This window comes from Pelophylax lessonae, assembly GCF_965119305.1.
Source record: "Pelophylax lessonae genome assembly, chromosome: 2".
Lineage (NCBI taxonomy): Eukaryota > Metazoa > Chordata > Amphibia > Anura > Ranidae > Pelophylax > Pelophylax lessonae.
The window spans coordinates 631,081,541-631,096,163 of NC_138769.1; the positions used below are offsets into that span (position 1 = coordinate 631,081,541).

The following is a 14,623-nucleotide window of genomic DNA, read 5'->3' on the forward strand; positions in this document are numbered from 1 at the left end:
TTGAGTTTATGATCTAAGTAATGGTCGGTGAAAAGGTGCCAGAGTGCAAATGAGTGAAATAAACAATAAATTTAAAACTTTTTATTGTGACATCCGCTAGCGGGAGGAACTTACATCCATCCGTGATCTCTAAAAACAATCTTAATACAATTAAGTGATGAGTGAGTTGCGCCCATATAGCGTGTGCTGGAATGAAAGTGCTGATACCGGAGGTAAAGCACTTACCAGAGGCTCTCCCTTATTCCACGATATACTACTATACTACGCAATGGAAGCCTTCTTGGTTTTTGTATACTGACTCTCTAGATGCTTTTGCAACAAATGAAACAAACAAAGGTAAAATTCCCAGTTCAATCTGCTAGCCAGTCTGCTTACCAACCAAATTAACATGTCTAACAGTTTGCGTCAAAACAGGGGTTTAGTTAACACACATTTGCAAACGCATGTGAAAGCTGCAGGGCCACTCCAGGGCTCCCTGTATTACCTGCAGTCCTACTCTAATGAATTTATAAGAGCCTTCACAGTGGAAACACATGCAAGCGAATGGATAGATATGGGGCAGGTGAGCCTGGAGGTGGCCCATCCCTCCTCTGAAAGGTAATTGGGGGCATAATGGAAGCCCAGCTGATAGTATTACAGCAAAGGCATCCAGTATGTCCACTCACCAGTACACATTAACAACAAACAAAATGGCCACTGCCCCCACCTATTACTGGCCTTCATAGCAAAGAACACATGGAAGGGCTCCACACATGAAACAATTACCTTTCAGAGGAGGGATGGGCCACCTCCAGGCTCACCTGCCCCATATGCATGTGCTTCCACTGTGAAGGCTCTTATAAATTCATTAGAGTAGGACTGCAGGTAATACAGGGAGCCGTGGAGTGGCCCTGCAGCTTTCACATGCGTTTGCAAATGTGTGTTAACTAAACCCCCTGTTTTGACGCAAACTGTTAGACAGGTTAATTTGGTTGGTAAGCAGACTGGCTAGCAGATTGAACTGGGAATTTTACCTTTTGTTTGTTTCATGTGTGGAGCCCTTCCATGTGTTCTTTGCTATGAAGGCCAGTAATGGGTGGGGGCAGTGGTCATTTTGTTTGTCTTTTGCAACAAATACCTGTGAACGATTAAAAGCAAACTAGGAGCCCTGCAGGCATCAAAAAAGGGGAGAAGCAATCAACCAGGCTGGCTTTGGAAGAAGGGAGAGCCTCTGGTAAGTGCTTTTACCTCCGGTGTCAGCACTTTCATTCCAGCACGCGCTATATGGGCGCAACTCACTCATCACTTGTATTAAGATTGTTTTAGAGATCACGGATGTAAGTTACCCCCGCTAGGGGATGTCACAATAAAGTTTTAAATTTATTGTTTATTTCACTCATTTGCACTCTGGCACTTTTTCACCGACCATTACTTAGGTCATAAACTCAATCTACATCCGATGATTGACACAGACGGTACAATCCACTCAGCAGCGCACTGTTGAAAGTACCATCTCTTTCCACTTACTTGCACATTTCAGTATTGTATACAGCACGCAGCACTTTATACGTTACAATATATAGTTTGCACATTTTTGTTCAGCCGATATAACAGGCTCTTCCATTCCAAGAGGAATTTACCCGGGGTTAGATCGTCACATTGCAACCTCTTGGTGACAGAGAAGGGGTGAGAAAGAAGGTTCTCCAGCTCTTTTGTTTGTGTCCACTGGCTTTCAGTTAATGCAAGATTTTCATTGTCCATTTCTTCTATGAAGTCTTTAAGTTCAAGCAAACGCTTCACCGTTAAATAAGTGCTCCCCCAGCGAGTTGTTTGATCCAAAATGGCTCCTTTTTCCTGCACGTCTTTTTCAAAATTGCATCTGTTTTCGGGGCCCTGGCTGCAACAGTTGCCGTAAGTTGCCAATTAGTGTAGCTGCATGGCGATCTTTTAATCCATCTCTTATGGCAAGTTGCAGTGTATGAACCGCACATCGCATATGATGAATAGTAGCAAGCTTCAATGCTTCCTCAACAAAGTTGTCTAAAAAAAAAAAAGTCAGCATTCTCTTCAGTTTCTAAACTTTCTCCAATACTTGCAGAGCGGTCTTCCTCTAACCCTAATATCTGTTTCTTCATCTGCGTTCATCTTCTCATTTGTGCTCAACATGTTAGAAGCGTTCTGTCAAACACATAAAATCTGTTCCTTTGTAATTTCAAAATCTTCTAGAACACCCTCCACTAACTTCTGAAGGTAATCACTGGTGTGATATACCTTAGTGTCCTTTAATCCAAGGGGCCGTGTTATTATTTTGTTGTTTTCATCCACAAATCTAACATGAATAGCAAAATGACTCTGACGTGTGCATGCATCCATTTTAAGGAAGACAAAACAGCCTTTCAGAACTTTCTGTAGTTCTTCCTTTTTACATTTGGCCTCCTCAATTAGAAGTTTCCTTATACTAAGTCATTAATTATAACTTTTTGTGAACTGGGACATTTAAAAGTGCTTTTTTTAAAATTCCAATCTAAATTTAGTAGGAGTCGGAGCATTGTTTGCCGATTCCAGGTACCCAAAATTTCCTCAGACTCCTCGACTCAGACTCCACAGCCCTGTTGCTAATACACACATCCCTGCTTTAAACCATTTTTCTTCAATGTATTTATCCAACCCCATCCTGGGATCTAGGAGGTGTGTGAATAGTGGGGGGATTTCTTCCACTATGTATATTAAAGTTATTTTACCTCGCTTGGCATGTTTACCTGTCTTTTTACAACATTGGAAATGCGTTTACCGATGGTGCATGCCAAAGTTTGGTGAATGGATCACTGCTGTATTGAATATCTATTGAAGACTAAAATTAAACCATTTGAATATGCCACTTAAATGCTATTGTAGCTTACGATCTTTACATGGTAAAAAATCAACATTTTATGCTTACCACCTAATAGTTGGTGAATGAATGTTGCATATTTCAAAACTGTATTGTGATCCACCTAAATTCCATATGCAATTTCCGAACTTCGTGATCTTCTGGTGTTCCATGGGTCAAGTCGTCATTTGTCATTTTGTAATTTTGCATTTATAATCTTTAATTCCACTTGATGCGCACTCATTCATTTGCAGCATTTTTAATATAGAACTCTTCAAACTACAGATGTGTGTCAGAACACCTAATTTATGATGCTGTCCCTCACACACTTGCCAAATTTTAACTGGGGAAAGAATTTCTTTAAGACAGTCTTGTCTACTTTAAGGCAAGTCATAGATCACTTTTCTTTCCTTTCACCACAAGTTGAAGAAAAGATAATCGCTTGATTCCGTTCCCTGCCAGCCTAGTACGATTACATAAGGTGTTCTGTGCAGGTGTCAGAACTAAGGTTTGGTTAGATGGTCAGTACAATAATTTAGGGATTCAGAAGTAAAATGTAAATCATAGCAATTTATTATGAATAATATTTATGTTATTACAGTACCGTACAGATATTGGCTTAGCCTAATTATATGTGACCAGTATAAACATAGAAAACAAAAAAACAAGACATACAACGTGAAACATTTAAACATTTAACAGGGTACCGGCCGGTGCATAATGAAATACATCATTAGGGTATTTATTAATCAAATGTAATTATTCTTAGTGGTAGATTCCGTTTCTGTATCCTCCTATGATGTGTGTCTGTGGACTTGTGGGGGGAAGTTTGATAATCAGCTTTTTATGCTTGATATAGCAGAGTGGGTAGGTGGTGGGTGGCTGCGGTAATTTTTCCTCCACTTGATAGTATTTACACTGTCCGAGGGTATGGCAGTATTCTTTTCCTCTTTGCTCCTGAGTCTATGTTGTGACTCGTGGTTAGGTCGGCAATTGCCTAGATTTCCAGCTATTACCCTCTCAAAGTGTAAATGAAGTGTCAGGTTTCAGCGGCTCAGAGGCTTGGGGGATGGTTCATTAGTGTGTTTGGTATGTCCTTAGTAAGTTTGTTATTAAGGAGATCTTGCAGAGTATCTAGATATCTCCTTTTGTATTGGCGGCATTTGATGGAGGGGTGTCAGGCGGTTTTAAGTGAAACACCGTTTCTTGGGGACTATGCAGAGTGTGTATCTGTGTTTATACATGTGGGGATAGTTCCAGTATATGGCTCAATCTCATCAGAGACACTCTGTCAGCCGGGTGGCTGATTCTTCACCCCTCTTCCTGGACGGTGTAGTGTTTCCACTTACCTGACCTTGATCTCCTTGCCGCGCCGCTCTGCTTCCTGTCCTCCGCTACGATGCCGCTGAAGTGCCCGGTTCGTGTGCTGATCCCGATCCGCCGGCTCCCGTTAGCTCCTCCGCCGTCCACGTCTGTGACACTGCTCGTTGCACTGGTCGGTGAAGATGACGTCAACGCGTTTCGCTTCTCCGATTGGCGTAGCTTCGTCTGGACGTAACCTAACCCGCCTCCTGTGCCCTCTAAATACGTGTCTTCACAGGTGATCGGGTTAAACATTGATTGGATACTCAGGGGGTTCTTGTGATTTTGAGTTACACATCGGGTAACTTATTGAATAAAGGGCTTTAAATTTTCTTGTACTTTAAGCATGGCATAATTTATTGGTCATTTCCACAGGTTGACTCAGTCCTGAATTATCTCATTTTGTTAGTCATGTTCCCATAGTTACCATTAAATTTCGGTAAAAAAGTGTTTCCTCTTTCCCTGTTTTTATGGACGATGTTGCCACATATCTGTTCATGTATGGCAGATTTACTTATTTGTCATTCCATACAGTTTTTCTTGGGAACAGATTCGGGGGGGGGGGGGGGGGGGGAAGCCATTTGGACATGACTGGGTATTGAGATTTCACTAACAACAAAGACATTGACTCATATACTGGTTCTAAAGAACATGTGTATTTTTAGTTTTTGTTATTTTTATTCTAGTTTTGACATAGGGATGGATTTGTGTTGGATTACTTAGTTCTATCCTCTCTTCATCATAAAAGGGGCTTATTTCTTCAAAGTATGGTCTTTTAATACTTTGTTCACAACATTTTTTCTGATGGGGGAATTTAATTCCCTTTTTCCCTTGGTTTTGTTAAGGTGTAGCAGTTCTACTGAATGCAACAGATACATATGTGAGATTAGAGAACAACCCATTCCCTGAAGTTGTAAAGGAACTTAATGAAAAAATTAAATGGGCCAAAGAGGAAGGCCTACTTTCTAAACAAGAGGCCGAATATATCAGTGTGAAGGACTATAACATCCCGGTCTTCTATATAATCCCAAAAGTGCACAAATCCCTAATGGACCCCCCCGGAAGACCGATCATATCAGCAATCAACGGACCACTAGAGAAGATAGGAAAATATTTAGATGCACTACTAAAGGAAATGGTTACAAACCTTGAGTCCTATGTCCAAGACACGAGAGATGTACTGGAAAAGACCGACAGAATAACAATAGAAGACCAAACCTGGCTAGTCGGAATAGATGTCGAATCCCTATATACATCAATACCCCATGAATGGGGAATGGGGAATTCGAGCGGTGGAAAGCTTCCTGGAAAAGCATTATGCAGAATTTAGCCACCAAAATGAATTTCTAACTGACCTTATCAGATTTGCTCTAGACAACATCAATTTCCAATTTCTCTCCAGATATTACAAACAGATCCAAGGTACGTCTATGGGAGCATCCTGGGCGCCGGCTTACGCATGTTTACACCTCGGTCTATGGGAAGAGGAACTAGTATACCCAAATGAAATATACAAAAAACATGCACACACTTGGCTAAGGTATATAGATGATGTGCTATTGGTCTGGAGAGGGGACATTGAGACATTGCACACATTTATCCGAACCCTCAACATAAATGACCGGAACATACATCTAACCTACACCTTATGACCAAACCAAGATATCATTCCTAGACCTATGGATCAGCAAACAAGATAACAAACTAATAACAAACACTTTCCGTAAAGCGACAGCAGCAAACACCTTACTGAAAGCTGACAGCCACCATCCTCAATGGCTAAAAAACGGAATACCTACAGGCCAATTCCTAAGAATCAAACGGAATTGTACAAAACAGAACGACTACTACGAAGAAAGTAAAGATCTCTATAGGAGATTCCGAGAGAGAGGGTACTCGCACAAACAACTGAGAAAAGCTAAAGAAAAAGCAAGCAAACGAGAACGAAAAGATCTCCTGACAAGAAAAAGCCCAGTGAAAAAAGACGCCATCGGAACAACAAGAATCATTACACAATATGGAACGCAATGGGAAGCGGTACGTGAGACCCTAAAGAAACACTGGGGCATCCTAAACAACACACCAACTATAAAAGAGATAGTAGGCCCCAACCCGAACATGGTGGCAAAACGAGCAAGAAATCTGAAAGACATTCTGACCAGATCCGAATTCTCAAAGGAAGTAGATGAGACCTGGCTAATGAAAACCCCAAGAAGTAAAGGCATGTTCGCATGCGGTAGATGTCAAATCTGCCCATTCATAGACAGGACAGACACCTTCCATGACGCTACAGGGGAAAGAGAATATAAAATCCGTAATCTAATAAATTGTGCGACAACAAAAGTAATCTATATGATTACATGCCCATGCAAGAAAAATTACATTGGAAAAACAAAAAGACAACTAAAAACACGCATTGGTGAGCATATGAGAGAGATACGGGAAAAGAATCCGGATAAACCTCTAGCCAGACACTACACCCAGTACCACAATGGAAATTTACAAGATACAAAAATCAAAGGAATATATGAACTAAAAATATCACCCAGAAGAGGCGACTTTGACCGAATATTATTGCAAAAAGAAAAATGGTGGATATTTAATCTAAATAGCCTCACCCCCATAGGGTTGAATACAGAAATGAACTTACAGGTATTCCTGGAAAGATAACAAGAACTGCTACACCTTAACAAAACCAAGGGAAAAAGGGAATTAAATTCCCCCATCAGAAAAAATGTTGTGAACAAAGTATTAAAAGACCATACTTTGAAGAAATAAGCCCCTTTTATGATGAAGAGAGGATAGAACTAAGTAATCCAACACAAATCCATCCCTATGTCAAAACTAGAATAAAAATAACAAAAACTAAAAATACACATGTTCTTTAGAACCAGTATATGAGTCAATGTCTTTGTTGTTAGTGAAATCTCAATACCCAGTCATGTCCAAATGGCTTCCCCCCCCCCCCCCCCCCCGAATCTGTTCCCAAGAAAAACTGTATGGAATGACAAATAAGTAAATCTGCCATACATGAACAGATATGTGGCAACATCGTCCATAAAAACAGGGAAAGAGGAAACACTTTTTTACCGAAATTTAATGGTAACTATGGGAACATGACTAACAAAATGAGATAATTCAGGACTGAGTCAACCTGTGGAAATGACCAATAAATTATGCCATGCTTAAAGTACAAGAAAATTTAAAGCCCTTTATTCAATAAATTACCCGATGTGTAACTCAAAATCACAAGAACCCCCTGAGTATCCAATCAATGTTTAACCCGATCACCTGTGAAGACACGTATTTAGAGGGCACAGGAGGCGGGTTAGGTTACGTCCAGACGAAGCTACGCCAATCGGAGAAGCGAAACGCGTTGACGTCATCTTCACCGACCAGTGCAACGAGCAGTGTCACAGACGTGGACGGCGGAGGAGCTAACGGGAGCCGGCGGATCGGGATCAGCACACGAACCGGGCACTTCAGCGGCATCGTAGCGGAGGACAGGAAGCAGAGCGGCGCGGCAAGGAGATCAAGGTCAGGTAAGTGGAAACACTACACCGTCCAGGAAGAGGGGTGAAGAATCAGCCACCCGGCTGACAGAGTGTCTCTGAGACTGAGCCATATACTGGAACTATCCCCACATGTATAAACACAGATACACACTCTGCATAGTCCCCAAGAAACGGTGTTTCACTTAAAACCGCCTGACACCCCTCCATCAAATGCCGCCAATACAAAAGGAGATATCTAGATACTCTGCAAGATCTCCTTAATAACAAACTTACTAAGGACATACCAAACACACTAATGAACCATCCCCCAAGCCTCTGAGCCGCTGAAACCTGACACTTCATTTACACTTTGAGAGGGTAATAGCTGGAAATCTAGGCAATTGCCGACCTAACCACGAGTCACAACATAGACTCAGGAGCAAAGAGGAAAAGAATACTGCCATACCCTCGGACAGTGTAAATACTATCAAGTGGAGGAAAAATTACCGCAGCCACCCACCACCTACCCACTCTGCTATATCAAGCATAAAAAGCTGATTATCAAACTTCCCCCCACAAGTCCACAGACACACATCATAGGAGGATACAGAAACGGAATCTACCACTAAGAATAATTACATTTGATTACCAATACCCTAATGATGTATTTCATTATGCACCGGCCGGTACCCTGTTAAATGTTTAAATGTTTCACGTTGTATGTCTTGTTTTTTTGTTTTCTATGTTTATACTGGTCACATATAATTAGGCTAAGCCAATATCTGTACGGTACTGTAATAACATAAATATTATTCATAATAAATTGCTATGATTTACATTTTACTTCTGAATCCCTAAATTATTGTACTGACCATCTAACCAAACCTTAGTTCTGACACCTGCACAGAACACCTTATGTATGCTTGCCCTGGTTAGGTCAGACAAGTATTATTAAAATACAGGGACCCTTAATAGCAATCTATAACCATATGCTCCTCACACTTACCTTATATGCAGCCTAGTACGATTAGCACTAGCAGTCATAGCCGCTGGCAGTAATCGCATGTAGAAAAATCATAAAGCCTGGTTGTACCCAAATCGATTGCTGGATTGACTTTGGTACAATCAGTTTGCCCATACATGGATTAAATTTCAGCCAGACCCTGCTGATCTGGCCGACTTTCAATCGATGTATGGCCAGTGTTTGACTATTAGAAGTGATCTTGTAAACAGCCCAGGGCCTTCTGCAGTACCGAAGATTTGCCCAGCCTATTTTTCCAGTAATGTTTATGCGCTTTGGTGGCTATATTAGGTTTGTTTTCACCTAGGGTAAAATGAGCAGCAATTTTAGAAGGCAGTCGGTTTCCAATATTTTCATCTGTATGGTACCAGAATGTATTGTTTTAAAGCAGAGTGCCTTCAAAAGGTATTCCTACCCCTTGAAATGTTCCACATTTTGGGATTTTATGTGAGACCAACACAATGACACAATTGTAAAGTGGAAGGAAAATGATTATTTCTTTTTTTTTTCAAATCTGAAAAGTCTGGCGTGCATTTGTATTCAGCCCCCTTTACTCTGATACTCCTAACTAAAATCTAGTGGAATCAATTGCTCTCAGAAGTCGCCTAATTAGTATATGGAGTCCAGACCTGTGTGACTTAATCTCCGTACAAATACAGCCATTCTGTGAAGCCCTCAGGTTTGGTAGAGAACCTTGGTGAACAAACGGCATTATGAAGGTTAAGGAACATACCAGACAGGTCAGGGATAAAGTTGTGGAGAAGTTTAAAGCGGGGTTAGGTTATTAAAAAAAAAAAAAAAAAATATATATCCCAAGCTTTGAACATCTCACGGAGAACTGTAGAATCCATCATCTGAAAATGGAAAGCGTATGGCACAACTGCAAACCTACAAAGACATGGCCGTCCACCTAAACTGACACGCCGGACAAGAAGAGCATTAATCGTAAGCAAAGAGGCCCTTGGTAACTCTGGAGGAGCTGGAGAAAACCACAGTTCCGGTGGGGGAATCTGTCCACAGGACAACTGTCATTCACTCCACAAATCTGCCCTTTATGGAAGAGTGGCAAGAAGAAAGCTATAAGTCCCGTTTGCGAGAGGCCATGTGGGGGACACGGCAAACATGTGGAAGAAGTTGCTCTGGTCAGATGAGACCAAATTTGGACTTTTTGGCATAAAAGCAAAATGCTATGTGTGGCAGAAAACTAACTGCACATCACCCTGAACACACCATCCCCACTGTGAAACATGGTGGTGGCAGCATCATGTTGTGGGCATGCTTTTCTTCTAGCAGGGACAGGAGTTGGTCAGAGTTGATGGAAAGATGAATGGAGCCAAATACAGGGTAATCTTAGAAGAAACCCTGTTAGTCTGCAAAAGACTTGAGACTGGGGCGGAGGTTCACCTTCCAGCAGGACACGACCCTAAACATACAGCCAGAGCTACAATAGAATGGATTAGATCAAAGCATATGAATGTTAGGATGGCCCAGTCAAAGTCCAGGCTTAAATCCAATTGAGAATCTCTGGCAAGACTTGACAATTGCTGTTCAGACGCTCTCCTATCCAATCTGACAGTTTGAGCTATTTTTTAAAGAATGGGTGAAAATGTCACTCTAGATGTGCAAAGTTGGTGTCGACATCCCAAAAAAACTTGCAGCTGTAATTGCAGTGAAAGGTGGTTCTACAGTTTTGACTCTGGGGGGCTGAATACAAATGCATGCCACACTTTTCACATATTTATTGTAAACCATTTATCATTTTCCTTCCACTTCACAATTGTGTGCTGCTTTTTTGTGTTGATCTATCACATTACTATCACATAAAATCCCAATAAAATTTACGGTTTTAGTTGTAACATGACAATGTTGAAAATTTTAAGGGGGTATACTTTTTCAAGGCACTGTAGTCAATCTCCAGGCAGTTTTTTTTTTTTTTTTGGTCAGTCTCAGGTTTTAACTAGTGTCCACACAGGATTTGAGGGTTCATTTTCCCTTTCTCAGTGATTGTCCTTATAGCACCAAACTGGTGGAAACCCTTGAATACTAGTGGGAAAGACTAATATCATATCTTTTAGTGTTGTGTGTTTTTTTTTTTTTTTTTTTTTTTTTTTTTTTTTTTTTTTACTACTGTCGCTGTTCCCATTGCAGATTTTTCCTTCTTTCCTAATCTAACCCTAAGCCTTTCCCACACTGTACAATGCTGAAAATGTATTTTTTTTTCTTAGGTTTTCGTCTGGTGAACACAAAATGCATGTCTTTAGTGGATACATGGAAAAAAGTCCAACATTCAAATATTGTTACCTTACGAGAAATGTTTACAACCAAAGCATTTGGAGAACATTGTAAGTTTATCACTTTCTACTAAAAATTATTGCATTGGGACCTTGAAGCTTTTAAAATATATATGTAAACTCTCACCTTGTAGGACAACCCATCCAGTTTAAAATAGAAATGAAAGACAAAACATTTTGTGTATGGAGAAGGGTTTTCTTTCAATGTACCCCCCCCCTTAAGTGATACCCTTAACTGCAAAAGAGCTGGAAGAGGCGCAACGGCAGCATACTGAACTTCCCAGTGAATGGCTGTGCATGGGTGGGAGAGAGAGGTGTTGGGACAAGCGCTTTGAATGGAGGGCACTGCTAACGCACCAGTGTTTTGGACAGTTTTTAGTGGGGGAATCGGAGGGACTGGCAGGAACACAAGAGAATTTACATAAAGGAAGCAATACAAACAGTACTTTTTCATGCTAGTAAATGGTACTGCAGGCACATATATGAAATCTTGGGCTTGCACATGTTCTCCAAGTTACTGCGTGCACAGAAAAAAAAAATCTGAAATTTTGTGGTGTCAGACCTTCCCATGTGAGGCCAACTCTGCTGTTGACATGACTGAACTGGCCCTGGTATGGTTACAATAGTTAAAAGCAGAACTAATTCATTATACGCCATTTTGTAAATGTTTACAGTGCACATGTTTACAGTGCACCCAATCTACAATTCTAAAGGTTAATGCACAAAAGTTAGCCACTGTTAAGGTTCCACTGCCCCACTGCTTCTCACTGTTAATTTTTCATGTAACCATTTAAAGGTGCAATCATATGTGAATTTGGTTATGAAGTTCTTTAAAGGCCTAATTCTGGGATTTTTCCTTTCCTCTGAGTTTCATACATCTGGATGACTGTACATAGCCATACTCTTCTAAATGTTGGTTCTGTGCATGTGTGTTTACTTGTGCAAAACGTCATTTGCATGAGTACTACTGCATGTGGCTGTTCACTTTTTCGTATGACAGGCTGAATCTGACTCCCCGGGCACAGGAAATGAACTGGACTTTTACCCCAACGCTTTATTTTATTTTTTTAACGCTCACCATTCTATTGCATGCTTTATATTCAGAAGCCTGTTTAACCAACTTGCTGAATGCCCCACACAGATTTATTGCGGCAGGGCGGCTCGGCTGTGCATAATCATGTAGATCCACGTGATTATGTGAACGTGGCCTTGGTGGCGCACACTTGGGGCCGGAGCCGTGCTCCCGCTGTGATTACACGGGGAGCCAGACCGCGGGAGGAGTGGGCTCTATCACCGCCGGCCTCCTGTGATCTTCGGGGAAACGGACAGAGCTGCCTGCCTATGTAAACAAAGCAGGCGGCTCTCCTGTCAGACAGGTACAGTGAGATTGTGTGTCTCAGCTAAGCTGAAACACCGATCTGTGTGCCTTTTTAGAGCTCCCCCCCCCTACAGTTAGCAAGCACAATCAGGCTTACAATAAACCTCTTGATCACCCCCAGTATTAAACCCTTCCCTGCCAGTCTCATTTATACAGTAACAGTGCATATTTAGCACTGATTACTGTATCAAAGCGGTTGTATCCTCAAAAAAAAAAAAAAAAAACCCCTGCAGGACAAAGGCATGAGCTAGTATGCATCGCATGCTAGCTCATTATGAAATACCTTAGAACGAAGCCCGGACACCGCTGAAGCAGCTAACATTTTCCTTCGGCGTCTCTTCTGGGTTCGGCGGCTCCGGAGCTGTGAGTGGATGGAGCCGCGATGACGTAACTCCCGTGCATGCGCGCGGGACTTCACTTTCCAGCAAGGAGCTCTGAAGGTCCAGCGGACCTTCAGAGTGCATGCGCTGCTGGTGTCAGCGGCTGCATGCAGGGTGAATATCTCATAAATTTTGTGCAGGTTTAGGAGATATTAATTTTACCTACAGGTAAGCCTCATTATAGGCTTACCTGTAGTTAACGGTAAAAAGCGAGTATACTACATACAGCTTTAATGTCACTGGTCCCCAAAAAGTGTCACTTGGTGTCAAATTTGTCCACTGCAATGTTGCAGTCCCGCTAAAAATTGCTGATCGCTGCCATTTTTTTTTACCAAAAACATGTAGCAGAAATCAAATTGGCCTAAACTGAATTTGATTTTTTATATATATATATTTTTTTTATTGGGAATGTTTTATAGCGAAAAGTAAAAAAAAAAAAAAATTTTTATATATATATTTCTCTTTTCAAAATTGTCACTTTTTTTTTTTTTTGGAGGTGATCGAATACCACCAAAAAGCTCTATAATGTAGGAAAAAAGGACATCAATTTGGGCACAGTGTCGCATGACTGCCCAATTGTAGTAACTCGGTGCCGAATCGCAAAAAAAAAATGGTTTAGTCATTAAGGGGGGTAAAACCTTCCGTAGCTGAAGGGGTTAAAGCTTTTTAGTATAGTGTCTTTAACCACTTTACGACCGCCCACTGCAGATATACTTTGACAGGCAGCCGCTCCTGGGCAAAGTGACGTAGGTATACGTCACTCGCTCTCAGGAGGCTAGGGGGCGAGCGCGCACTCCCGCCCTGTTTGTCAGCGGGGAAGCTGATGCGTGTCAGGCGGTTCCGATTGCCGCCTGACACCCGCGATCGTTCCCCCGCTGAGAGAGAAGTCAGCTGTTGTAAACACCTGCAATGATCAATCGAGCCCATGTGATCCTTCTATATAAGATCACATGTCTCTATGGTCATTTCAGAAGCCCCGCCCCCCATAGTTAAAATCCCCTTTTAGGCTCACATTTAACCCTTTGATCACCCATAATTTTAACCCCTTCCCTTCCCTGCCAGTGTCATTATTACAGTAACAGTGCATATTTTTAGCACTGATTACTGTAGTAATGTCACTGGTCCCCCCAAAAGTGTCAAATATCAGTCAGGGGTCCAATCTGTCTGCCGCAATTTCGCAGTCCCGCAAAAAATCGCAGCTTGCCACCATTAGTAGTAAGAATTAAAAAAAGACAAATCTTTTCCATAGTTAGTAGACACAACTTTTGCGCAAACCAATCAAAATACGCTAATTGCGATTTTTGTTTTAACAAAAATGTATCCGAAAACAACTTGGCCTAAAATGTTACATTTTGATTTTTTAATTTTCTTTTTTGAGAATGTCCTATAGCAAAATGTGAAAAATATTATTTTTTTTTAACTATTGTCGCTCTTTTTTCGTTTATAGCTCAAAAAATCGCACAGGTGACCAAATACCATCAAAAAAAGCTCTATTTGTGGGAAAAAGACATCAATTTTATTTGGGTACCGCGTCGCATGACCGCTCATTTTTTAGTTAATAACCAGGCCCTATTTTGTGATTCGGCACTGTTAAGGGCAAGTCCTTCGGGTCTTAGTGGTTAAAGGGATTGTAAAGTCTCAAGGTTTTTCACCTAATGCATTCAATGCATTAAGGTGAAAAACCTGTGCTGCAGCTGCCTCCAGAGCCCCTCTTTTTCTTACCTGAGCTCATCTGTTCCAGGAATGTGCACGAGCCCATCGGCTCCAGCCGCTGTCTGTCCTCATTGAATAGCTTGATAGCAGCAGGGGCCATTGTCTCCCGCTACTGTCAATCAAATCCAGTGACAGT

The 14,623-nt window shown here is 41.4% G+C and overlaps 1 protein-coding gene across 1 annotated transcript in view; it reads left to right on the top strand.

Annotated features, from left to right (window-relative positions):
* PAN3 (poly(A) specific ribonuclease subunit PAN3) overlaps positions 1 to 14,623 on the top strand; it is a 177,459-nt gene that overhangs the window by 116,814 nt on the left and 46,022 nt on the right. Inside the window, exon 10 of the mRNA XM_082246131.1 lies at positions 10,951 to 11,067. Coding sequence (XP_082102257.1) covers positions 10,951 to 11,067 — 117 coding nt within the window. The remainder of the gene's footprint in view (positions 1 to 10,950; positions 11,068 to 14,623) is intronic.